Source organism: Heptranchias perlo, chromosome 15 (genome assembly GCF_035084215.1).
Source record: "Heptranchias perlo isolate sHepPer1 chromosome 15, sHepPer1.hap1, whole genome shotgun sequence".
Taxonomy (NCBI): Eukaryota; Metazoa; Chordata; class Chondrichthyes; order Hexanchiformes; family Hexanchidae; genus Heptranchias; species Heptranchias perlo.
In genome coordinates, this window is record NC_090339.1 from 29,880,045 (window position 1) to 29,905,247 (window position 25,203).

At 45.9% G+C, this 25,203-nt stretch overlaps 1 protein-coding gene across 1 annotated transcript in view; it reads left to right on the top strand.

The window, feature by feature from the left end:
• The first annotated feature begins 416 nt into the window (after positions 1-416).
• LOC137332950 (phytanoyl-CoA dioxygenase domain-containing protein 1-like) overlaps positions 417-25,203 on the top strand; it is a 28,959-nt gene continuing 4,172 nt past the window's right edge. The window contains exon 1 of the mRNA XM_067996997.1: positions 417-532. Within this exon, the coding sequence (XP_067853098.1) occupies positions 473-532 (60 nt within the window). The 5' untranslated portion in view covers positions 417-472. The remainder of the gene's footprint in view (positions 533-25,203) is intronic.

A 25,203-nucleotide genomic window follows, 5' to 3' on the forward strand; every position in this document is an offset into this window, starting at 1 on the left:
GAATTCGTTTTTTTAGATTTCTTCTGGATTTCCCTTCATTCTATTTAAAGTACCATGTGCTCTCAGACCTAGTTCTGTACATCGTTCACCTGACGAAGGAGGAAGCCTCCGAAAGCTTGTGAATTTAAAATAAAATTGCTGGACTATAACTTGGTGTTGTAAAATTGTTTACAATAGTTCTGTACAGGTATTGCTATTGAAACAAAAGGGTTTCTGAAGGAGCGAGGATTGTTCTGTAAACTGATAGTTGACGAAACAAGGTGTGTGAAAGTGCAATCAAAGTTGGTAACTGGAAAGTTTTTATTGATCTTTAGCCTGGAGTTTGGGGAAGGAATGGGAGCCGCCCGCCTCAGTACTTTGCACTGCCGCGAGATACAGGGACTAACCCGGCTCTGATATTGGAGGAAATCCGGTCACATTCAGTTTCGATTCAGGAAGTAGCCCCGAGCTCCAGCAATTTAACTTAGGGGAAATGGCGCTTTTAAAGAGTTTGCTTTCCACAGGATTCCGTTGTCACGGTGTCTACCGTCAGGTAAATTTATCTCAATTTAATATAAAAAATATTGAGCATAAAGAAATCCGACCCTGGCCCGAGCGGTTTTACTGAGCTCTTCACACCTGTACATCAGAGCACGGCCCCGCCGGCTCCGGGACAACACAATCCTCGGTCCCGATCCCGGGTTTGAGGCCACTCTGTTGTGAGTGTAATCCTAATCCCGGGTATGAAGTCACCATTGACAATGCAAATCCAGGATTGGGGCCACTCTATTTGCAGTGGAATCCACTCCTGGGTTTGGAGTCACGTTTTACCAATAGAGCCATAGGGGAGTTTGTTGAATAAAGAAAGAAGTCAGAATCTTGGGCTATGGGAAAGGAGTGAGGAAGGGGCACTGGGAGTGGCCTGTGCTACTCGGAGAGAGTGGAAGAGAACAAGAGAACAGCCTGGATTCTCCTCTGGTTAGCGGGTTTGTGATGGGGTGGTCCTAATGGCTGTCAATGTGAAACCACCACGAAATGGTCGCTATTTCCACCCAGAACCTTCATTGGCCATGCAGGGCCGTTTGGAGATCAAGAACTGCATTCGTTGGTTTAACAAGGGAGGGAGGAAAATAGATGGTCTTCTCTCCCTCCATTGGAAAAACTGGCTTACAACCAGTGCCAGAGAGGACCACCACAATGGAAGATCTGAAGTCTACAGGAAAAGGAATTTGTCTAACCTCTGGGCAGACAGACAAGAGAGCCTGTGGAGAGGGTGAGGTTGGAGGTGAACTGGCAGCTGAAGGTTGAAGAAGGCAGGGCAAAGCTCATTAATATTCCTCTCAGCTTCATGTGCCTTCTAAAAGAATTGCTATGCCCTCACACTCAGCAACAAGTTCTGTCAGTGCAGCTAAACAAGCTTCTTTGACTTTCACTTCACAGGGGTGCCTTGCAGAAAGAGGCTAGCCACTCTGACCACACTTTCTGTGAAACAGCCACCAACACTCTCAGATCAGCAATTCCAGTCACTTAATCACCAACCACATCATGGCATCTTACCCGTGAAAGCACCAGCACAGAGACACTCACAAGGGATTACTTAGTGAGTCAGAAGGTTGATGCTGGATGAAGCCCTGCGCACTGGAGAGAATGATGACTGCACTTGGCTGAGGAGCTGGGGGACTCAAGTTCCAAGGGCCCAGTCTTCAAAAGATTAATGATAAGGGAGCTTATATCTCATGTGGAGGCAGTGCAGATGGTTTCCATGCATATGGTTAAGAAGATGGATCAGTGGGAGGAATCCACTACCTGCATCTGCAATTTATTGCAGAAAGTATTTCATGACCTGCAGAACACTGGAAACTGACAGCACAGAAGATTGCTGCAGCATCAAGACTCCAGGAAGAGATTCTGAAAATATTGTTGGCTCCTGGAGTGGCAGCCACCACTGCTTCTATAGGTGCCTTTAACAGGACAATGTCGCAGGGCTTGGAAGAGCTGATTGGGACTATTTGACCTGTGATGATACTGACCAGTAGGACCTCCTGAGTCTTCTGCCCCGCATCAGTGGGCTACAAGGTGTGGGCGCAGATGTTGCTGTCTCTCTGGACAGTGGCAGTTAGCCTGCTTCCTTAAGGCCCCCTCTAATACCTTCACATAAGGGAACTCCAGACACGAGGCCGGCATCCCTTGCCATTCCAAGAGAAAAGCTGCCGGAAGCTGGTCGCCTCTTGGATAGCAACTACCCTGAGACGATAGTCATCTCATGCGTTTAAGGCTGCAGGGGGAACTTGAGCACATAGAATTGTGAGTTCATTTCTATGTATGGTTTCAACTTTTGGGAGTTGGCTGATGACAAGGGAAATACAGATTGCTGTCTTAGGAAGGATGTTGGCAGAAGTTTTGGAAAGTAAGTGATTTTGTGAGGGTGTTGCGGGACGACAAGCAGGTGTGAAGTGACTTTATTTTGGTGAGTCAACCTTTATTTTTTCAAAGCACTGGACTATCAGTTATGCTGGCCTTGCTCTGGCAGCTGGCTGTCGGCTCTCCAGTTCCACTTCTTTTTCGTCCTGTGCAGCCTTCTCGTGCTGTGGGGTGGCAGGTGCGTCCTCCCTCTCATCATTACATTCACGTTTTGGAAGCAGCAAGCTTTTTTTCTTTGCAATATTATGAAGCGCACAATATACTACAATGAATCTGGAGGCCCTGGCCGGGCTGTACTTCTGTGCTGTATCAGATTTATCCAGGCACCTAAAACAAGACCACAGAATGCCTTTAGTTAGCTCTGTGACACTTTTGGTTGCATGGGCCTTATATTTCTTCTCCCTATCTGTTTGAGGAAGCCTCAATGGAATCATCAGCCATGAGTGGGTAGACTAGCTGAGGTCGCCGATTAACCATCCTGATACATGGTCTTGACATCATAGAAACATATGAAAATGAAGGATAGAAAAAGACCAACTGATCCAGCAAGCTTGTTCTATATTGTCATCATACAACTTCTGCACACCTTGACTCCCATCCACCCATCAGGGCTAGAATGGTGGATTGTCACATGTCATGGCAGCTCCCTGGGTATCTGTCTTTCACGTATAGGATCAGGTAGTTAGCATCACACACTAGTTTCACATTAATGGAATGGAAGCTATTTCTGCTCATAAAATCGAGGGGATGGGGTTCATACGGGGCTTTGAGTGGCACATGACTTCCATCAATTGCAACCTGGGAAGCCAGCCAGCCTATATGACTGGATAGCTCTCTCTTTGCTTCTCTGGTTCCAGTCGGGAGGAAATGAATTGTGCAGTTCAGCACATTGCTCAGACATTGCTGCAGGAGTTCCTCAGGGCAGTGTCCTAGGCCCAACCATCTTCAGCTGCTTCAGCAATGATCTTCCCTCCATCATAAGGTCAGAAATGGGGATGTTCGCTGATGTTTGAAGTGTTCAGTTCCATTCGCAACCCATTAGATAATGAAGCAGTCCGAGCCCGCGTGCACCAAGACCTGGACAACATCCAGGCTTGGGCTGATAAGTGGTAAGTAACATTTGCGCCAGACAAGTGCCAGGCAGTGACCATCCCCAACAAGAGAGAGTGTAACCATCTCCCCTTGACATTCAACGGCATTACTATCACCGAATCCCCCACCATCAACATCTTGGGGGTCACCATTGACCAGAAACTTAACTGGGCCAGCCACATAAATACTGTGGCTATAAGAGCAGGTCAGAGGCTGGGTATTCTGCGGTGGGTGACTCACCTCCTGACTCCCCAAAGCCTTTCCACCATCCACAAGGTACATGTCAGGAGTGTGATGGAATACTCTCCACTTGCCTGGTTAAGTGCAGCTCCAAGAACACTCAAGAAGCTCAACACCATCCAGGACAAAGCAGCCCGCTTGATTGGCAGCCCGTCCACTGCCCTAAACATTCACTCCCTTCACCACCGGTGCACTGTGGCTGCATTGTGTACCATCCACAGGATGCACTGCAGCAACTCGCCAAGGCTTCTTCCACACCACCTCCCAAATCCGCGACCTCTACCACCTAGAAGGACAAGGGCAGCAGGCACTTGAGAACGCCACCTGCACATTCCCCACCATGTCACACACCACCCCGACTTGGAAATATATCGCCGTTCCTTCATTGTTGCTGGGTCAAAATCCTGGAACTCCCTACCTAACAGCACTGTGGGAGAACCTTCACCACACGGACTGCAGCTGTTCAAGAAGGCGGCTCACCACCACCTTCTCAAGGGCAATTAGGGATGGGCAATGAATGCTGGCCTTGCCAGCGACGCCCACATCCCATGAATAAAAAAAAAGCTGTTGTGAAGAGAGTATCAGTGACATTCTTGATGCAGCAATGAGTTTCTGACTGGCTAATGTGGCACAGATCACCTCATGTTGCTTGGAAGGATCCAGATGCCAAGAAGTTTAAGGCAGCAGTGAGCTGTGTAGACAATGCTGTTTTATGATGCCTGACACTCAAGAGGCTCTGTTTTTTGACTTCTTGCATGCCTTCATCCTCCTCTTCACAACACAAAAATAAAGATATTCCCTTACGAAATCCATGTCCAGAGTGCTAAGCAGTACTTAGCACAAGTGAATAAAAGTAGCAGCAAAGATTCTTACTCAATTCCCAAACTACTTTAAAGAACACTACACAGGCAAAGAGACCGCAGCCTTCAGTATGAGCACACAAAATAGCCTTATCCAAACTATATTAACCTCAATCATATCTGCTGCAGCCTGTACTGCTACATTTACTGTATCATTAATTATTTGGGGAAGAAATGGAGGGTAACAGATCAGAGGGACTGTCCATGCTTCCTTGACCCCATTTACATAGGGCAGTAAGTACTTCTGGTGGTTCTCAAAGGGGACTGGCAGTTATTTGGAAGGAGAATGCAAGTGTTTTTGGGGCAAATTTGAGGTGGTAGCCTTAAATAACCCATTCTGCTGCTTTTACTGCCCCAAATCTGCCCTAAAAAAAGGGATAACTCAGGAGAATCCTTCGCCCCAATTACGCAGAGATCAGAGTCAATGGAATAAAAAGTGAATCAAAAGAAGGAAGTGGACAGACCACTTTTTGAGCAACATTGATGTATAATGAACAATCCTTGTATTTAAGATTTTAGAAGATGTTTTTGGGGGATAAAAAACTCAGTCAATGAAAAAACTGTTAGAAAATGGTACTAGTTTAGGAAATGTGGCCTAGAAATTCGGACGTGCCTATTTCTGGGCATGTGGGGGGTGCAGGGGACATGCCTGCCTGACTGGTGAGACTCAGGACAAACCAATTTGAAGTGGGGGCATCAAACAGGCAGTAAGTTCCTTATTTGCATCTGCAAAAGTCCTAAAGCCTGTTTCAGACATGGGCCTGGATGCCTATTTTTTTCCCTTTCCTAATATAACGGGCTGCAAACTTCCAGCAGCAAACGAGCGCATGCTTCCTGGCTGCCATATTGGGGGCTTAAAAGGCCAGTTAACATCTGTAAAATGGGCACTGCGCAGTGGAATACAGAGGCCGGTGTCTGCAGCTGTCCATTGACAGTATTGTTAAAACTGGGTAAATCCCAAGTGTGAGATTTTCTGTCACGGGCCATATAACTGGGGTGTCGACTCGAACCAAAAACATGGTTAACATCGCCAAGTTGTCCTTGTCATATGGGCACAGGGACAGCTAAATGACATTAGTACAGTCTCTCTTGTATCATCTTTATCACTTACATTTTTCCTGTCTCCTTTCTTCCTATTGCTTTTAACTTTTTTCCTCTTTCTATCCATCCAGTCCACCTGCGTGTGATATTTGAGTGCTTTCTCTCACTGGCACTGTGCCTTTTTCCTCTGTTGGTTGCCGAATTGGGAACATCTTGGTTGACGAATTAGAGCAAGGAGGCATAGAGGGGATAATTTTGATGGTGTAAAATGGGTGATGTAAAATGGGCTACCAATTCACTATCAGTGGAAATAAAAATCATGAGAGATGTAAAACAGGCTGCTGATTAGTTATCACACGTTTTACACTATCACACAAAGTCAAAATTAACCCCAGGCCCATCATCGAGAATTATCAGTAGAGGAAGGGGAGAAGGATAAACCTGGCAACAGCAGGCCAGTCAGCCTGATGTCAGTGGTGGGGAAACTTTGAGACAGTAATTGGGGACAAAATTAATTGGCATTTTGAAAAATATGGGTTAATATATGAAATCCACCACAAATTTGTTAATGACAAATGGTGTTTCACTGGCTTGATTGAGTTCTTTGAAGTAACGGAAAGGGTTGATGAGGGTAGTGCGGTTGATGTGTATATAGGGGCTTTCAAAAGACTTTTGATAAAGCACTACATAGTAGACTTGTTAGCAAAATTGAAGCCCATGGGATGGGGCAGTGGCTTTGTCGATACAAAATTGGCTATGGAACAAAAAGCAGAGAGTAGTGCAGAACGGTTGTTCTTCAGACTGGAGGGAAGTGTGCAAAGGTGACCCCAAGGGTTTGTGTTGGGGCCACTGCTCTTTTTGAGATATAGTGATGACCTGGACTTGGGTATATAGGCATAATTTCAAAGTTTGCAGATGACACTGAACTCTGAAATGCAGTAAACAGTGAGGAGGATAGCAACAGACTTCAGGAGGACATGGGAAGACACATGGCAGATGAAATTTAACAGAGAAGTGTGAAATGATTGATTTTTTTTTATTTGTTCATGGGACGTGGGCGTCGCTAGCAAAGCCAGCATTTATTGCCCATCCCTAATTGCCCTTGAGAAGATGGTGGTGAGCCGCCTTCTTGAACCGCTGCAGTCCGTGTGGTGAAGGTTCTGCCACAGTGCAGTTAGGTAGGGAGTTCCAGGATTTTGACCCAGCGACGATGAAGGAATGGCGATATATTTCCAGGTCGGGATGGTGAGTGACTTGGAGGGGAACGTGCAGGTGTTGTTGTTCCCTTGTGCCCTGCCCTTGTCCTTCTAGATGGAAGAGGTCGTGTGTTTGGGAGGTGCTGTTGAAGAAGCCTTTGCGAGTTGCTGCAGTGCATCCTGTGGATGGTACACACTGCAGCCACGGTGCGCCGGTGGTGGAGGGAGTGAATGTTTAGGGTGGTGGATGGGGTGCCAATCAAGCGGGCTGTTTTGTCCTGGATGGTGTCAAGCTTCTTGAGTGTTGTTGGAGCTGCACTCATCCAGGCAAGTGGACAGTATTCCATCACACTCCTGACTTGTGCCTTGTAGATGGTGGAAAGGCTTTGGGGAGTCAGGAGGTGAGTCATTCGCCGCAGAATACCCAACCTCTGACCTGCTCTTGTAGCCACAGTATTTATGTGGCTGGTCCAGTTAAGTTTCTGGTCAATGGTGACCTCCAGGATGTTGATGGTAGGGGATTTGGCAATGGTTATGCCGTTGAATGTCGTAGGAACCATAAGAGATAGGAGCAGGAATAGGACATTTGGCTCTGCCATTTAATGAGATCTTGGCTGATCTGATTTTTGCCTCAACTCCACTTTCCTGCCTTTTCCCCATATCCTTTGACTACCTTGCAGATCAAAAGTTTGTCGAACTCAGCCTTGAATGTATTCAATGACTCAGCCTCCACAGCTTTTTGGGGTAAAGAATTCCAAAGATTCACGACCCTCTGGGAGAAGAAATTCCTCCTCATTTCCGTCTTAATTGGGCGATTCCTTATTCTGAGACTATGCCCCCTAGTTTTAGATTCCCCCATGAGGGGTAACATCCCTATCGAGTCCCCTCAGAATCTTGTATGTTTCAATAAGATCTCCTCTCATTCTTCTAAACTCCAATGAGTATAGAACCAACCTGTTCAATCCTTCCTCATAAGACAACCCTTTCATACCAGGTCCAATCTAGTGAACCTTCTCTGAACTACCTTCAATGCAAGTATATCCTTTGTTAAATAAGGGCACCAGAACTGTATGCTGTGGTCTCACCAGCACCCTGTTGAAGAATGACTTCCCTGCTTTTATACTCCATCCGCCTAGAAATAAAGGCCAATATTCCGTTTGCCTTCCTGATTACCTGCTGCACCTGTATGTTGACTTTTTGTGTTTCATATACGAGGACATCCAGATCCCTCTGTACCGCAGAATTTTATAGTATTTCTCCATTCAAATAATATTTTGCTTTTTTATTTTTCCTCCCAAAGTGGATGACTTCACATTTTCCCACATTATATTCCATCTGCCAAATTTTTGCCCATTCGCTTAACCTATCCATGTCCCTTTGCAGGCACTTTGGGGTCGATTTTAGCACCCGCGATCAGGTGCGTTCCTGGCAGAGGGGGCTCCGAAAATTGGGGCTTCCCGGGGCTGGCCGGGAGCCCGGCTCCAACCCGCCCACTTCCGGGTTTCCCACAAACGCACTGACATGTGCGCGCAGCCCCCGCATGTGGGACTCCCGCAGGCAATTAAAGCCGGCGGGGTGCCACTTAAGCTATTTATTTTGGTATTTCAGGTCGTTTACAGACCTGATTAACGAGATATTTTAGATGGGGTGGGATTTTACAAACAACTGGGACTGTTTCCCGTACTGGGGGAAACACTCCCAGTTGAAATGGACGTGTTGCAGCTATCAGCCTGTGGCAGCTGCAAAGGTCCATTTGAAAGGTGGGGGCGGGGGTGGGGGGCCCTCACTCATTGCAGGAGGCCACTCTGTCACTTTGGACAAAGTTTGGCCTCCGCCACCCTCCTCAGAACAACAAAATTGACCAACTTGCACACTTACCCCGGTGTCCAGACACATGTACCTACCTTGCGGACCCCCTCAGATGTGCATCTTCTGGATGGGGGCCGCCGTAGCTGCAGTCATGTCCTCCTCGGAGGGCAAACAGCATCACCAGCCTCGCTGGCCACGCCATCCACCTCTGACACATGGCGCTCCACAACACAGTGCTGTGACACATCTACCTGCACAGCAGGAGGGAGGGCAACCGCAGAGAGAGATGCGTCGCAGAGGGCACTACCCTCGCCACAGGGTCCACAGACCAAGGCTCAGCTTCCTGGACCTCTCTGAGCAGCAGTGCACACGGAGGCTCAGAGTCACTCGACATGTAATCGTGGACATCTGCAGCCTCCTTCATGCCGAGCTGCTCCCGGCTGGCCCGAGCACCATCTTCTTACCAGTCGCTGTCAAAGTCACCACTGCCCTCAACAACCTCTCCTCCGCACCCTTTCAGCGTGCCACCGGGGACATCGCCGACGTCTCTCAGTCGTCTGCACAAAAGAGCCCTGCAAATACACCTACACCCACTCTGCAGTGACACAATGGGTGGCATCAGTTGTGGGTCTTCATTGTGATCCTCAGGAAAAGGGCATTATTGCACAAACCAGACAAGATTTGCAAAGACGTGGCAGTCGTGGTGACAATATAATATGTAATGTGAGTTGGTCAGAAATTAAATATAAGTAAAAACCATGACAAACCCTCAAACACCCTTGTGCGTCCCCTTCATGCTCATGACATGTTTGCCTTACGCTGCCTAGTGCACATATGTGATGCATGCCCTGTGGCTGCAGCACAGGTAGTGGCAGGTTGAGTGAGGCTGACTGTGAAAGAGATGCATGAGAGGATGAGTATGAGATAGAGCCATGAGATTGTATGAGGATTGGGTTGAGTGGTAGTGGCGGGATGAGTACTGGCGGGGTGAGTAAGTGCAGGTAAGATGAGGATGAGGTTTGAGTGGGTGTGAGGGGTGATGTGACAGAGTGGTGTTGGCAGTGCAGAAGGAGATGTGGGGTGGGGGCGGTGATGTGGCAGACGGAGTGTAGGGGAATGAGTAAGTGTACTCATTTTGGCTGACCTACTTAGGTCATTGCAGCGCCTCCTTCACTGTATGCAGGTGGGCGATATGTTGGTGGTGCAGGTGACCTCCTCTGCCACCTCGAGCCAGGCCTTCTTGGTGGCAGAGGCAGGCTGCTTCCTCCCGCCCGCCGGGGGGAAGATCTCTGTCCTCCCCCTCCTCCTCACCCCATCCAATGATAGCTGGAGTGAGGCATCATTAAACCTGGGAGCAGCCTTCCCCCTGGGCTGCTCCATGCTGTAATTTTTCCTATTTCTTGCAGCATCAGTCAGTGGAGGACTGCCCCTTTAAATAGAGCTCCTCCAGCCAACAAACCTTTCTGCGCAGCTTAGCAGCGGGGAACCCGGAACAAGAGGTAAGTGGATCCAATTAGCCTGCGATTGCGTTCGGGGCAGACTGATTTCACCGGGCGCGTGGGTCGCCCCACCCCCGGCCGCGAACCCGCCGCCCTGGTAATATCTGGCCCTTTGTGTCCTCCTTGCAACTTGCTTTCCCACCTATCTTTGTATCATCAGCAAATTTGGCCACAATACACTCTGTTCCTTCATGAAAGTCATTGATATAGATTGTAAATAGTTGAGGCCCCAGCACTGATCCCTGCGGCACCTCACTAGTTACAGATTGCCATTTTGAAAATGACCTTTTATCCCGACTCTTTGTTTTCTGTTAGTTAGCCAATCCTCTATCCATGCCAGTATATTACCTCCAACACTTTGAGCTCTTATCTTGTGCAGTAACCTTTTTATGTGGTACCATATCGAATGCCTCTTGGAAATCCAAATATACTGCATCCTTTATCCACCCTGCCCGTTACTTCCTCAAAGAACTCTAATAAATTTGTCAGACACTATTTCCCCTTCATAAAACCATGTTGACTCTCCTTGATTGTATTATGAGTCTCCAAATGTCCTGCTACTACTTCCTTAATAATGGATTCTGACATTTTCCCAATGACAGATGTTAGGCTAACTGGTCTATAATTACCTGCTTTCTGTCTCACTCCCTTCTTGATTCGGGAGGAGAGACAATATAAACCAAATGGTACAATTTTAAAGGGGGGGAACGTACACAACTTTTTGAAGGTGGCAGGACAAGTTGAGAAGGCCGCCTTAAAAAGGCAGACAGGATCTTTGGCTTTATAAATAAATTGTAAACAATTTTACAACACCAAGTTATAGTCCAACAAATTTATTTTAAATTCCACAAGCTTTCGGAGGCTTCCTCCTTCGTCAGGTGAACGGTGTAGGGATAGAGTACGAAGGCATAGAGTACGAAAGCAAGGAAGTTATGCTAAACCTTTATAAAAACACAGGTTAGGTCCCAGCTGGAGTATTGTGGCCAATACTGGGCCCACACTTTAGCAAGGATGTCAAGGCCTTGGAGAGGGTGCAGAGGAGATTTACTTGAATGGTACCAGGCATGATAAACTTCAATTACGTGGAGAGACTAGAGAAACTGAGGTTGTTCTCCATGGAGTAGAGAAGGCTTAATGGATTTAATAATTGATAGAGGTGTTCAAAATCATGAAGGGTTTTGATAAGGTAAATAAGGAAAAACTTTTAAGGTAATTGGCAAAAGAACCAGAGACGGCATGAGGAAAAACATTTTTACGCATTTTTGACCTTTTGTGGTGTATCATTCTACGATTCTATGATTCCAAGAAGGAAGCAGGAAGTTGCCACACAATTTTCAGAGTTATTTGTCAGAAGATGGAATGTTTTACCATTAGTGACTATTGAGGCAATGACTGACGTAAATTAGAATGCAGTTAGATGAATATTTGAAAATGATATGTGGAAAGAACAGGGAAGTAGCATGGCTTCATTTAGATAGCTTGGTCACTGAGCATGAATTGCTGAGATCTTGATCTAAGTTTATCAACAACCTGCATTTGCATTGTGCTTTTAACATATGAAAAAATCGTAAGGCACTTCACAGAGAAAGGAAGAATTAGATGGAGTGTCTTTGGTTGGAGAATTAGGTAAGGTGATTAGAAGCTTCGTTGAAGAGATAGGTTTTGAGAAGGCCATTAAAGGTGTAGACAGGTTTAGAGAGGGGGTAATTGGTGAGTGGGAGTAGAGAGTAGGTCCAAGGTAGTTGAAAGCCCTGCACCAATAAGGGGATATTACGGAGGCCACAGTCACAGGATTTGAGGGCACAGGAGGGCTCATAAGGCTGGAGGAAGTGGTAGAGGCCTGGTGGGGAAATGTCCAGGGTTAAGATTTTAAATTTGATGCATTTGGAGGAGAAGGAACTAGTGTGAAGAGGGTGATGGGGTGAGTAAGACTTAGTGTGGGTCAGGAGGCAACCAGTGGAGTTTCAGATGAGTTGAAATTTATGGAGGGTTGAGGTCGTGAGGCTGTTGAGGAGCAAATTGGAGAAGTTGAGTCGAGAAGTGGCAAAGGCACAGATAAGGATTGCTTTGGCCATGGGGTGAGGCAAGGCAGAGGTGGGCAGTATTGCAAAGGTGAAAGGAACTGGTCTTGGTGATGGATAGGATATGTGGTTTGAATCTCAGTTTGGTCGAATGAAATCTTGAGGTTGCACTTAGCCTGCAGAGAGGGGGATGTAGTCAGTAGCAAATGAACAATGTTTTTGGTGGGAGCCAAAATAATGGCTTTGGTGACAGTAACAAAGGGTTGTAGAAGTTTGGAACTCTCTTCCGCAAATGGCAATTGATACTAGCTCAATTGTGAAATTTAAATCTGAGATAGATAGCTTTTTGGCAACCAAAGATATTAAGGGATATGGGCCAAAGGCAGGTATATGGAGTTAGATCACAGATCAGCCATGATCTTATCAAATGGTGGAGCAGGCACGAGGGGCTGAATGGCCTACTCCTGTTCCTATGTTCCTATGGTCTTCCCACGGGTCCCTGGCTGCGAACCCCCACTCCGCCCGTCGGCCAGATAGTGGATCTGGCCAGGTTCGGAGGGGACTCCGGGAGAATTCATGCAAATGAGGCCCAGCCGTTAAGATCGACCGGGCCTCCACGTCCACAGACTTCCCGGGTGTGCCACTCTCTTCCGAGGCCATGCGAACCATACCCGTACCCGTTTTCACCGCCCCCCCTCCTTTAAAATCGAGCCCATATTCTCTCTACTTTATCTCCGGCTGAATTGCTGCTGGATTCGCCCTGTCTTACAAACGTTCACATCCACTTGATCTGCCCTTTGGCTGCAGCTGACCCATATCATGGTTTGCCTTCTTTCACATCTTCTTTCCTTCATATGGACCTAAATCCTCCTACACTTGCTAGGGCAGCTTTGTTTCATTGCTGGACAGAGGTTTATCATGGATTTGCACTGTGCAAAGATGGGATTCAAACCTCAGTTCAGTTCCCTGCTCCATAGTTAAATCTTTTGCTCTACATTACTTCACTTAACAGCAGTTTTGGCAGTGGGTTCCTGAAGATAAAATAATTCTTCAAAAAACACTGTCACAAGGATGCCTAGAGTAATTGAACGTAGCTACTGTACAGGCCAACTTATTCTCCGTATCTCAGGTGGGAAATGGTATACTGAAGCACAGCTTTGCCAAAGTGTGTGTGTATATATATATATATATATATATATATACTTGATCCAGTTCAGTCAGAAAAACACTAGTCCAGAGCAAAGGATTGGATCACCTCGTTCTGACAGTAAAGAACATTAAGGTTACTGTGGCGTTCTACTCTCAAACTTTAGGGATGGAAGTAGTCACTTTCAAGGTAAAATCTCACTTCTTCATCTTTACTCAGTTTCCCTTTTTTTGTGCAAGCACTAGATTTCCCCATAACAACACTTGACTCTTTCTTAAGTCAAATATATCCAGAACTTTTTCCAAATTTAGGGAGGCTAGTCTAATAGTTCTCTCTTGGAAATATTTTTGTTAGGCCAGAGTATTAAGGGTTATGGAACCAAGGTGGGTAGATGGAGTTAAGATAGAGATCAGCCATGATCTAATTGAATGGCACAACAGCCTCGTGGGACTGAATGGCCTACTCCTGTTCCTATGTTATCTAGCCTTCAACCTCTCGCTTTCCCTCTCTTTTTCTCAAGCGCACACACTCTCCCATTCTTTTTTGCAATTTTTCATGTCTCTATCAATATGATTATGGTCAGTGCTTCTTTGTAATTTCTCCACTTGTTCATCATCATTCTTTTCTAGTACCTCAAACTATGGAATCCCTTCCTCCTAGCACTCTCGAGCTTTTAAATCTAAAGCTAGGTTTCACCTAATAGGTACGAAACTACTCACTTCAATGTTGATGGTCTCCTGCATTGTGGGCCTTGGTCCTTCACCTAGGCTTGTCAATTAAAAAAGCTGTATATACATTACTTGTAATAATTATTTTCTTACTCCTCCCCAGTGTTGATACAATTTCTCATTATATGTCTTTCCCTTGTCAGGAGCTGGTTTCTGTCAGTGCTTTTCTGTGGCTGGCTGAAGACACAGTTAAAGTGAAGTGAGACAGCCTGTCACAGTTGTTCATCGATCCCCCTAAATATGGACTTCCTTATTCTTAGTTCCATGCAGTGCTCCTTTCCATTGCTTGGTAGCAAACTGTTGTTAGCCTTCCTCTGATAGACTGCAACTGTGTCATTCATATTTGGCGCTGTCTGGTTGAATTTCATACTGACTTGGAAAAAAATGCAGTGGTCCTGAATTTCCTTGGGGTCAGTGGCAAACCTGCAACAGATTACTGGGCAGACAATGACTGGTGGTGATGGGCATTGGGCAAGATCTGGGAAAATAGAGTTTCTGCTCCGAAGATCATGGAGAGGGAGTTCCCACTGGGGTTGGGGACAGGCAGAAGTTCCATCTGCCCCTGGAACCCTGATGTCTAAAAAGGAGGTGGCGTCATCCACTGGATTTCCCACTGCCTCTTCTGCCCCAAATGAACTCGATATCAGCATCTAGTTCAATGAAATGGTGTAAGTGGGGTCCACACGGGTGTTCCAGGCCGGGGTCATGTTCCAGAAGATAAAAGACAGCCAAATAAAAATGGACCCTCTTATAAAGGGGGTTGCTTTCACTCTGTTGATCTTTTAAGCGGGTCCTGTTGGCTTTGGCCACATCCAGCAGGAAATCGCTGCCCTCCACTCCCTCCCGCTCCCGGGCACCTGCCTATTTTATGTAAATGGCCTGACTCTGAAAGTTCTTGCACGGTCGGTCTCCCAGCCCACCAACTCCGCACAATTCCCACTCTGCCCTAGTTATGGCAGCAAAGCAGGATCGCAGATATATGGCAGTATTATTTCTGCCAATGAGCGGCCTGGAAATAATATTTATGTATTAATCCTACAAATAGTGAACAATTTGCATCTCAGAAGATGTGCATAATTGGTTATTTTGGAACTTTCTAATTTTCAATGTTTCAATATTATATGAACATAAGAATTTTTAGGAGCAGGAAAATGTTCACCAAGCCCAACCTTTTTTCATAGACCAGTCGCAGTTCTCCACCGTTGCACCATATCCCTCCACCATTGTCTCTTTAGAAATGCATCTAATTGTCTCCTGAACTCATATATAGGGGGCAATTTTAACCTAACCCGCTCAACGGGATCAGGAGCTATGCTGGTTTTACACCCCATCCAATTTTACTCTCCATTAAAGTCAGTCGAGAGTAATATTGGACGAGGTGTAAAACAGGCATTTAACCCGATCCTGTGCATTTCCCGCCCAGCGAATTAAGTTAAAATTACTCCAACAGTGTCTGCTTCAATAATACTTCCTGCTAACTTATATCACAACTTTATTACACTTTGTGTGCAGAAGTTCTGTGTGACATTTTACTCCTAACTTAATTTTAACTTGCGTCCCCTGCTGTTTCTGCCTCCTTTTTAAGACACTCCTTAAAACCTACCTCTTCAGCTAAGCTTTTGTCCTAATATCTCATGTGGCTCGGTGTCAAATTTTGTCTGATAACACTCACTGGGAGCGGCGGGAGCGGAGGTGGCAGGAGCAGACCTAGACGAGCACTGGAGGCGGCAAAGGGCCTCAGAGAAATGTCCAGGCTCGAACGCTTACACTCACTGGGGGCGGGAGCGGGAGCGGAGGCGATTGTATCTTGCAGAGACAGGTAGGTAGGGATCGAGGGGGAAAGATAAAACAAGGAGTGGTGTCACAGGACAGCAGGTAGTTGATTGGCTGGTGAGTGTTACAGCTTTTTTCCCCCTCTGAGTTAGGGAATTGGGTAAAATTAAAACAAAAGCTGGGAGTTTAAAACTGCTGTTAGGTTATTAAATTTAATAATTTAAATTAGTTTATTAATTTATAGTTTATTAACTAGACTAACAGTGAAGGAGCTGAGTGGCTGGTGAGCGTTTGTTTTTCTGTTGAGTTTTGTTTTAAGGCTTAATGTATTTTTGTTAAGTTTAGTAAACAATCTAATAAATCGAGGCATAGCAGGGCAGCTCACACCTGCCGAATGCACAGCCTGTGCCATGTGGGAACTCCAGGTCGCTTCCCGTGTCCTGGACAACCACAGGTGCAGGAAGTGTCGTCAGCTGGAGGAGCTCAAGCTCCAGATTTTGGAACTTGAACAGCGGCTGGCGGCATTACAGTGCGTCCGCGAGGTTGAGAGCTATGTGGTTAGCATATTTCAGGAGATGGTCACCCCGCAGCTTAAGAAAGTGCAGGCAGAGAGGGACTGGGTGACAGCCAGACAGACAAGGAGGACCAGACGGGTAGTGCAGGAGTCCCAAGTGCATCTCACTCTCTAACCAGTATTCAATTCTGTATGGGGGAGGAGAAAGGTCAGCAGAGCAATAGTGATAGGGGATTCTATTGTTAGGGGAGCAGACAGGCGTTTCTGCGATTCCAGGATGGTATGTTGCCTCCCTGGTGCCAGGGTCAAGCATACAAAACATTCTGGTGGGGGGAGGGTAAACAGCCAGAGGTCATGGTCCATATCGGTACCAATGACATAGGTAGAAAGAGGGGTGAGGTCCTGCAGGCAGATTTTAAGAAATTAGGAAAGCGATTAAGAAGCAAGACCTCAAAGGTAGTAATCTCCGGATTACTCCCAGTGCCACATGCTAATGAGTATAGAAATAGGAGGATAGAGCAGATGAATGCGTGGCTGGAGAGATGGTGCAGGAGGGAGGGCTTTAGGTTCCTGGGGCATTGGTACCAATTCTAGGGAAGGTGGGACCTGTACAGGCCGGATAGGCTGCACCTCAACGGAGCTGGGACCAATGTCCTTGCGGGGAGGTTCGCTAGTACTGTGGGTGGGTGGGGGGGGGGGTTTAAACTAATTTGGCAGAGTGATGGGCACCAAGATGCAGCATGGAAAGGAAAACAATGGGCACAAAGAATCGGGGGAGAAATATAGCACTAGAGCAAGAAATAGTACAGTATTAGGTGGGATCAGACTAAGGGAAAGTACAAGAAAGTCTAAGACTGGTTTGCAGTGCATGTGTGTAAAAGCAACAAGTGTGGTTAACAAGGTTGGTGAGCTGCAGGCGCAAATAACCACATGGGGATACAATGTTGTGGCGATAACGGAGACCTGGCTCAAAAAAGGTACTAAATATTCCTAGATACAAGGGGCTCAGGAAAGATAGGGAAAGAAAGAAAGGAGGAGGGGTGGCAGTATTGATTAAGGAGAATATTGCAGTACTGGAGAGAGATGATGTCCTGGAGAGGTCAAGGATAGAATCTATTTGGTTAGAGTTAAGAAATAAGAGATGCCATTACACTACTGGGTGTATTCTATAGGCCACCAACTAGTGGGAAGGATATAGAGGAGCAAATTTGCAGGGAAATTACAAAAAGGTGCAAAAGCTATAGAGTAGTGATAACTGGGGACTTCAACTATCCTAATATAGACTGGGATAACAATAATAATAAGGGGCAAAGAGGGGGAGGAATTTTTGAAATATGTTCAGGATAACTTTCTTAACCAGTACGTTTCCAGCCCATCGAGGAAGGAGACATTGCTGGACTTGGTTCTAGTGAATGAGGCGGGCCAAGTGGAGCAAGTGTCAGTGGGGAAGCATTTAAAGAGCAGCGATCATAGTATCATAAGGTTTAGAATCGCTATAGAAATGGACACGGACCACTCTAAAGTAAAAATACTCAATTGGAGGAGGGCCAATTTCAATGGGATGAGAACAGATCTGGCCCAGGTAAATTGGAATCAAAGATTAGCAGGCAAAACTAATTGAACAGTGGGCGGCTTTTAAAGAGGAGATGATTTGGGTACAGTCTAGGCACATTCCCACGAGGGAAAAAGATAGGGCAACTAAAGCCAGAGCTCCCTGGACGACAAGAGATAGTGAGTAAGGTGAAACGGAAAAAAGGGGCGTATGACAGATGTCAGGTTTATAGCACAAGTAAAAACCAGGCAGAATATAAAAAGTTCAGAGGGAAAGTGAAAAAGAAAATAAGAGGGGCAAAGAGAGAGTATGAGAATAGACCAGCAGCCAATGTAAAAGGGAATCCAAAAGTCTTCTACAGGCATGTAAATGGGCAGTAAGAGGAGGGGTGGGACTGATTAGGGACCATAAAGGAGATCTACTCATGGAGGCAGAGGGGATGACCAAGGTACTAAATGAGTACTTTGCATCTGTCTTTACCAAGGAAGAAGATGCTGTCAGTGTCTCAGTAAAGGAAGATATAATTGAGATACTGGATGGGCTAAAAATTGATGAAGATTACTTGAAAGGCTAGCTGTACTTAAAGTAGATAAGTCACCTGGTCCAGATGGGATGCATCCTAGGTTGCTGAGGGAAGTAAGGGTGGAAATTGCAGAGGTACTGGCCATAATCTTCCAAACATCTGTAAATATGGGGGTTGGTGCCAGAGGACTGGAGAATTGCAAATGTTACACCCTTGTTCAAAAAAAGGTGTAAGGATAAACCCAGCAACTACAGGCCAGTCAGTTTAACCTCAGTGGTAGAGAAACTTTTAGAAACAATAATCCGAGACAGAATTAAAAGTCACTTGAACAAGTGTGGATTGATTAGGGAAAGCCAGCGCGGATTTGATAAAGTCAAATCGTGTTTAATTAACCTGATAGAGTTTTTAATGAGGTAACAGACAGGGTAGATGAGGGCAATGCATTTGAAGTGGTGTATATGCACTTTCATAAGGTGCTTGATAAAGTGCCATAATAGGCTTATCTTCAAGATTGCAGCCCATGGAAGCAACATGGATACAGAATTGGCTAAGGGACAGGAAACAGAGTAGTGGTGAATGGTTGCTTTCTGGATTGGAGGGAGGTGTACAGTGGTGTTCCCCAGGGGTCAGTGCTGGGACCACTGCTTTTCTTGATATATATTAATGACTTGGACTTGATGTACAGGGCACAATTTCAAAATTTGCAGATGAGACAAAACTTGAAAGGGTAGTAAACAGTAAGGAGGATAGTGATAGACTTCAAGAGGCTATAGACAGGCTGGTGACCTGTCCTCTGGTTCTTGACCCTTCCGCCAATGGGAACAGTTTCTATCTATCTAATCTGTCTAGACCCTTCATGATTTTGAATAACTCTATCCAATCTCCTCGCAACCGTCTCTGTTCCAAGGAGAACAACCTCAGCTTCTCCAGTCTATCCATGTAACTGGGCGGTAACGTGGCAGATGAAATTTAACGCAGAACAATGCAAAGTGATACATTTTGGTAGGAAGAACAGGGAGAGGCAATATAAACTAGAGGGCACAACTCTAAAAGGGGTACAGGAACAGAGAGATCTGGGGGTATATGTGCACAAATCGTTGAAGGTGGCAGGGCAGGTTGAGAAAGCAGTTAAAAAAGCATACGGGATCCTGGGCTTTATAAATAGAGGCATAGAGTACAAAAGTATGGAAGTCATGATGAACCTTTATAAAACACTGGTTCGGCCACAACTGGAGCATTGTGTCCAGTTCTGGGCACCGCACTTTAGGAAAGATATGAAGGCCTTAGAGAGGGTGCAGAAGAGATTTACTAGAATGATTCCAGGGATGAGGGACTTCAGTTACATGGATAGACTGGAGAAGCTGAGGTTGTTCTCCTTGGAACAGAGACGGTTGCGAGGAGATTGGATAGAGTTATTCAAAATCATGAAGGGTCTAGACAGATTAGATAGATAGAAACTGTTCCCATTGGCGGAAGGGTCAAGAACCAGAGGACATAGATTTAAGGTGATTGGCAAAAGAAACAACGGTGACATGGGGAAAAAACTTTTTTACACAGCGAGTGGTTAGGATCTGGAATGCACTGCCCGAGGGGGTGATGGAGGCAGAATCAATCATGGCCTTCATAAGGGAACTGGATAAGTACTTGAAAGGAAAAATTTGCACAACTACGGGGATAGGGCAGGGGAGTGGGACTAGCTGGATTGCTCTTGCATAGAGCCGGCGTGGACTCTATAGGCCGAATGGCTGCCTTCTGTGCTGTGACCGTTCTATGATTCTATAATAATCCTGTGAAGCGTCTTGGGACGTTCTACTACGTTAAAGGCGCTATTCAATAAAAGAACAAAAATATGATCTTTACAATTACTGAACAAGACAATGAAAGGGTTGCTAAATATCTACACGATAACGCAAACATCTATCATATTCTGAAATAAAAACAGAAAATGCTGGAAATATTTAGCAGGTCAGACAGCATCTGTGGAGCGAGAAACAGAGTTGATGTTTCAGGTCGATGACCGTTCATCAGAACTGGAAGTGGCTTAACAGATTTTAAGCAAGTACAGAGCCCGGGAAAAGGTGGGGAGGGGGTAGGGGGGTGGGGCGGAAAGAACGAAAGGGAAGTTCTGTGATAGGAAAAGGGCAAGAGTGATTAAATAACAAAAGAGATGATGGTGCAAGGCAAAGGGGTGGTAATAGGACAAGTAAAGAAACAAAAGATGTGTCTAGAGGAGCTGTAAATGGCAACAGCAGAACCATTACTAGCACTTGCTGTCCAAAAAAATGGGAAAGTGGTTATAATCTGAAGTTATTGAAATCAATATTGAGATGGAAGGTTGTAAAGTGCCTAATCGAAAGTTGAAATTCTGTTCCTCAAGCTTCCATTGAGTTTCATTGGAACAACAGTGTAGGAGGCCGAGGACAGAGAGGTCACAATGGGAATGGGGTGGAGGATTAAAATGGCAAGCGACCGGAATCTAAGGGTCATGCTTGCGGACTGAATGGAGGTGTTCAGCAAACTGATCACCCAATCTGAGTTTGGTCTCCCCAATGTAGAGGAGACCGTATCATGAGTAGCGAATACAGTATACTAAATTGAAAGAAGTACAAGTAAATCACTGTTTCACCTGGAAGGAGTGTTTGTGGCCCTGGATGGTGAGAATGGAGCAGGTCTAGCAAGTCCTGCACTTGCACAGAAAGGTGCCGTGTGAAAGGAAGTGGGTGTTGGAAGAGTGGACCAGGGTATCGCGGAGGGAACAGTCCCTTCAGAATGCTGAGGGGAAGACGTCTTTGGTGGTTGCATCGCATTGGAGGTGGTGGAAATGGCGGAGGATGATCCGTTGAATGTGGAGTCTGGTGGGGTGGAAGTTAAGGACAAGGGGGACCCTATCGTAGTTCTGTGAGGGAGGAGAAGGGATGAGGACAGAAGTGCGGGAAAAGGGATCAGACAAGGTCGAGGGCCCTGTCAACCACAGTGGAGGGGAATTCTTGGTTGAGGAAAAAAGACATATCAGAAGTACTGATCTGGAAGGTGGCATCGTCGTAACAGATGCGATGGAGATGGAGAAACTGGGAGTATGGAATAGAGTCCTTTCAGGAAGTGCGGTGGGAGGACATATAATCAAGGTAGCTGTGGGAGTCGGTGGGCTTATAGTAGATATTGGTTGACAGCCTATCCCCAGAAATGGTGATAGGGAAGTCGAGGAAGGGAAAGGGAGAGTCGGAGGCGGACTACATGAAGGCGAGGGAAGTGTGGAAATTGGAAGCAAAGTTGATGAAATGTTCCAGTTTGGGGCTAGAACAAGAAATTGCACTGATACAGTCACCAAAGGAGGGAGGGGACCAGAGTAGAGCTGGAACAAAGAATGTTCCACCTATCTCACGAAAAGCCAGGCATAGCTGGGACCCATTCGGGTTCCCATAGCAACACCTTTTTATTTGGAGGAAGTGAGTGGAGTCAAATCAGAAGTTATTCAATGTAAGAACAAGTTCAGCCAGGCAGAGGAGGAGGAGGAGGAGGGTGGTGGATGGGACCTGGTTGGGCCTCAGTTCAAGGAAGAAACGGAGGCAGGCCATCCTGGTGGAGGATGGAGGTGCAGAGGGACTGGACGTCCATGGTTAAAAGGAGGTGGTTAGGGCCAAGAAACTGGAAACCGTTAAAGTGGCGGAGGGTGTCGGAAGAGTCACGGATGTAGGTTGGGAGAGACTAGACAAGGGCCGAAAAAAGTCGAGATAAGAAGAAATAAGTTCCGTAGGGCAAGAACAGGCTGAAACGTCGGGTCTACCGGAGCAGTCCTGTTTGTGGTACTTGAAAAGGAGGCAAAAGTGGGCTGTGTGGGGTTGGGGGACTCTGAGGTTGGAGGCTGTGGGGGGTATGGGGGAAGATCTCCAGAGGAGATGAGGTCAGTGACAGTCTGGAAAACTATGGTTTGATGTTTGGCGGTGGGGTCATGGTCCAGGGGGAAGTAGGAGGAGGTGTTGATGAGTTGCCTCTGCAAGGTAGCGATCTGTTCACCACACAACAGCTTTGTCCTTGTCAGCAGGTTTAATTACAATGTTAGGGTTAGAACTGAGAGAATGGAACACTGTAAATTCAGAGGGAAGTAGGCTAAGAGTGCGTGAGGAGAGTAGAGAATTTTTTTTTATTCGTTCATGGGATGTGGGCGTCACTGGCAAGGCCAGCATTTATTGTCCATCCCTAATTGCCCTCGAGAAGGTGGTGGTGAGTCGCCTTCTTGAACCGCTGCAGTCTGTGTGGTGACGGTTCTCTCACAGTGCTGTTAGGAAGGGAGTTCCAGGATTTTGACCCAGCGACAATGAAGGAACAGCAATATATTTCCAAGTCGGGATGGTGTGTGACTTGGAGGGGAACGTGCAGGTGGTGTTGTTCCCATGTGCCTGCTGTTCTTGTCCTTCTAGGTGGTAGAGGTTGCAGGTTTGGCCTTATGATGGAGAGAAAGTCATTGATGAAGCAGCTGAAGACGTTTGGGCCTAGGACACTGCCCTGAGGAACTCCTGCAGCAATGTCCTGGGGCTGAGATGATTGGCCTCCAACAACCACTACCATCTTCCTTTGTGCTAGGTATGACTTCAGTCACTGGAGAGTTTTCCCCCTGATTCCCATTGACTTCAATTTTACTAGGGCTCCTTGGTGCTACACTCGGTCAAATGCTGCCTTGATGAGGCGGCCGATGTCACGCCCAGCAGTTCCTAATGAAAAGATCGAGAGGGGAAGAAGCCAGATGGAGGGGTTCAGGTGGAATGAAAATTTTGAAGACGGGAGAAAGGGTCCTCTGTGCAGGGGAAAGACTCCTTGCCAATGAAGTGGGTGCTGAGGCAAAGGCGACGAAAGAAGAGCTCAGCATCATACCAAGCTCGAAATTCATTGAGATGGGGGCGTACGGTGACTAACCTGAGGCCTTTGCTGAGGACTGATCATTCAGACTCAGAGAGGATAGTGAAAACACGACAAAGAGTGAGATTGGAAGGGGGGATGCTCACTGTGCTACTCATGAGGAGCTCCTGATACTTTCTGTCCTCCAAGCAAGGGCTCAAATTCGCACTTTTTAGTTTTCTGATGACCTGCTAGCAACTATTCTCTGTGGGGGGGGGGGGGCACAAGTAAGCTCTTTTTGGGGTTGAGGTGGCTCCAAGATGAGGTAACTGGCAATGGAAACATGGGACCAAGTCTGTGAGATTCATTAATCCGATACCTGAACCAGGCAGGTCTGCAGTACTCCAATTAATGATTGAACAGCTATCCTGGTTTACTAATGGAAACTTGGAGGGGGAGACCCATCACTGGGGAATGGTATTCATCCCACTCGGCTCCAGATAATTCTGCAAGCCAATGTCCCAATGGGTAGGGTGGCCTTAGCTGGACAAGTAGCAGGCAAAAAATCTGGTAAATTGTGGAGTTTTCGCTGGTTGAATTCGAACAGTATCCCTGTGCACACTTAAGGGTCCCTAAGCCTTGGCTCTGCCAACCTCTCTCTAAGCTCTAAGGTGTGGAGATGCCGGTGATGGACTGGGGTGGACAAATGTAAGGAATCTGACAACACCAGGTTATAGTCCAACAATTTTATTTTAAAATCACAAGCTTTCGGAGATTATCTCCTTCGTCAGGTGAGTAGTGAATGAGTCATTCACTACTCACCTGACGAAGGAGATAATCTCCAAAAGCTTGTGATTTTAAAATAAAATTGTTGGACTATAACCTGGTGTTGTAAGATTCCTTACATAAGCTCTAAGGGTAAGTGGGATGTGTCCCTACAGGGAAATAGCCTGCACTCAATATGGGTTAAAGAGAAATCCTACAGGTGGGTGTAGATTTCTCAGTAGCTTCAATTAGTCTATTAAACATGGTGATGGGTTTGCATTCTTGTCAGACACCTGGGTCACCAAAAAAAAATTCTTATGACTGACATCAAACACTTTACATAGTCATATTTAAATTGAAGTCCCAATTGCTATTTGCAGTTCAGCAGAGTTCCAGTTTGACACAGACTTCAATGTCCTGTGAAGTTGTATTTGAAATTTGTTTTTGTACTAATAGGTTACTATCCTGTACTAATAGGTTACTATCCAAAGAGTTGTGTGAAATTCATTTGGCCACAGATTTAAAGAAGATGTTAACCTCTATTTTAAACAGTTAATACTCACATTAAAATAGTGAACAGAGAAATTTCATATAAATGTGTGAATGAGTTTCTTTTTTACTAATATCACAGCAACTTCAAACCATCTGAATTTTAAAAAAAAACAGTAAGTTAAAATTCCCATTTTATTTTGTCAGAGAGAAAATTGAATCACCATAAATAATGTCAGGATATTACGATGTGAAAAATTAGTAAGTCAACTCCTTATTCTTCAAAATTTTCTTGCTACCTGTTGAGCACACATAAATGCAAATATTTAGATTTCTGATTTATATGTCAAAAACTCTGGTTTCAATACTCATTCCTGACCTCAATAGTCATGTTCCAAAGAAATGTTAATAATAAAAGATTAGTCTCCATTGGTATTTGAAGGGGTGGCAATTTGGGGCGCGTACAGGAAGCGTAATCAACACCGTCATTAACGTAGTGGAAAAAGAGGTGAGGGTGGGGACCTGATTTGGAGTGGAAGAAAGAATGATCCATGAAGAAGCAAGCATCGTTTGGACTCATACAGGTTCCCAGAACGTAACCTTTAATTTGGAGGAAGTGAATGGAGTTAAAGGAAATGTTAATCATTGTAAGGACATGTTCAACCAGGGGGAAGAGGGTAGTGATGGATGGTGACTAGTTGAGCCTCTGTCAAGGAACAAG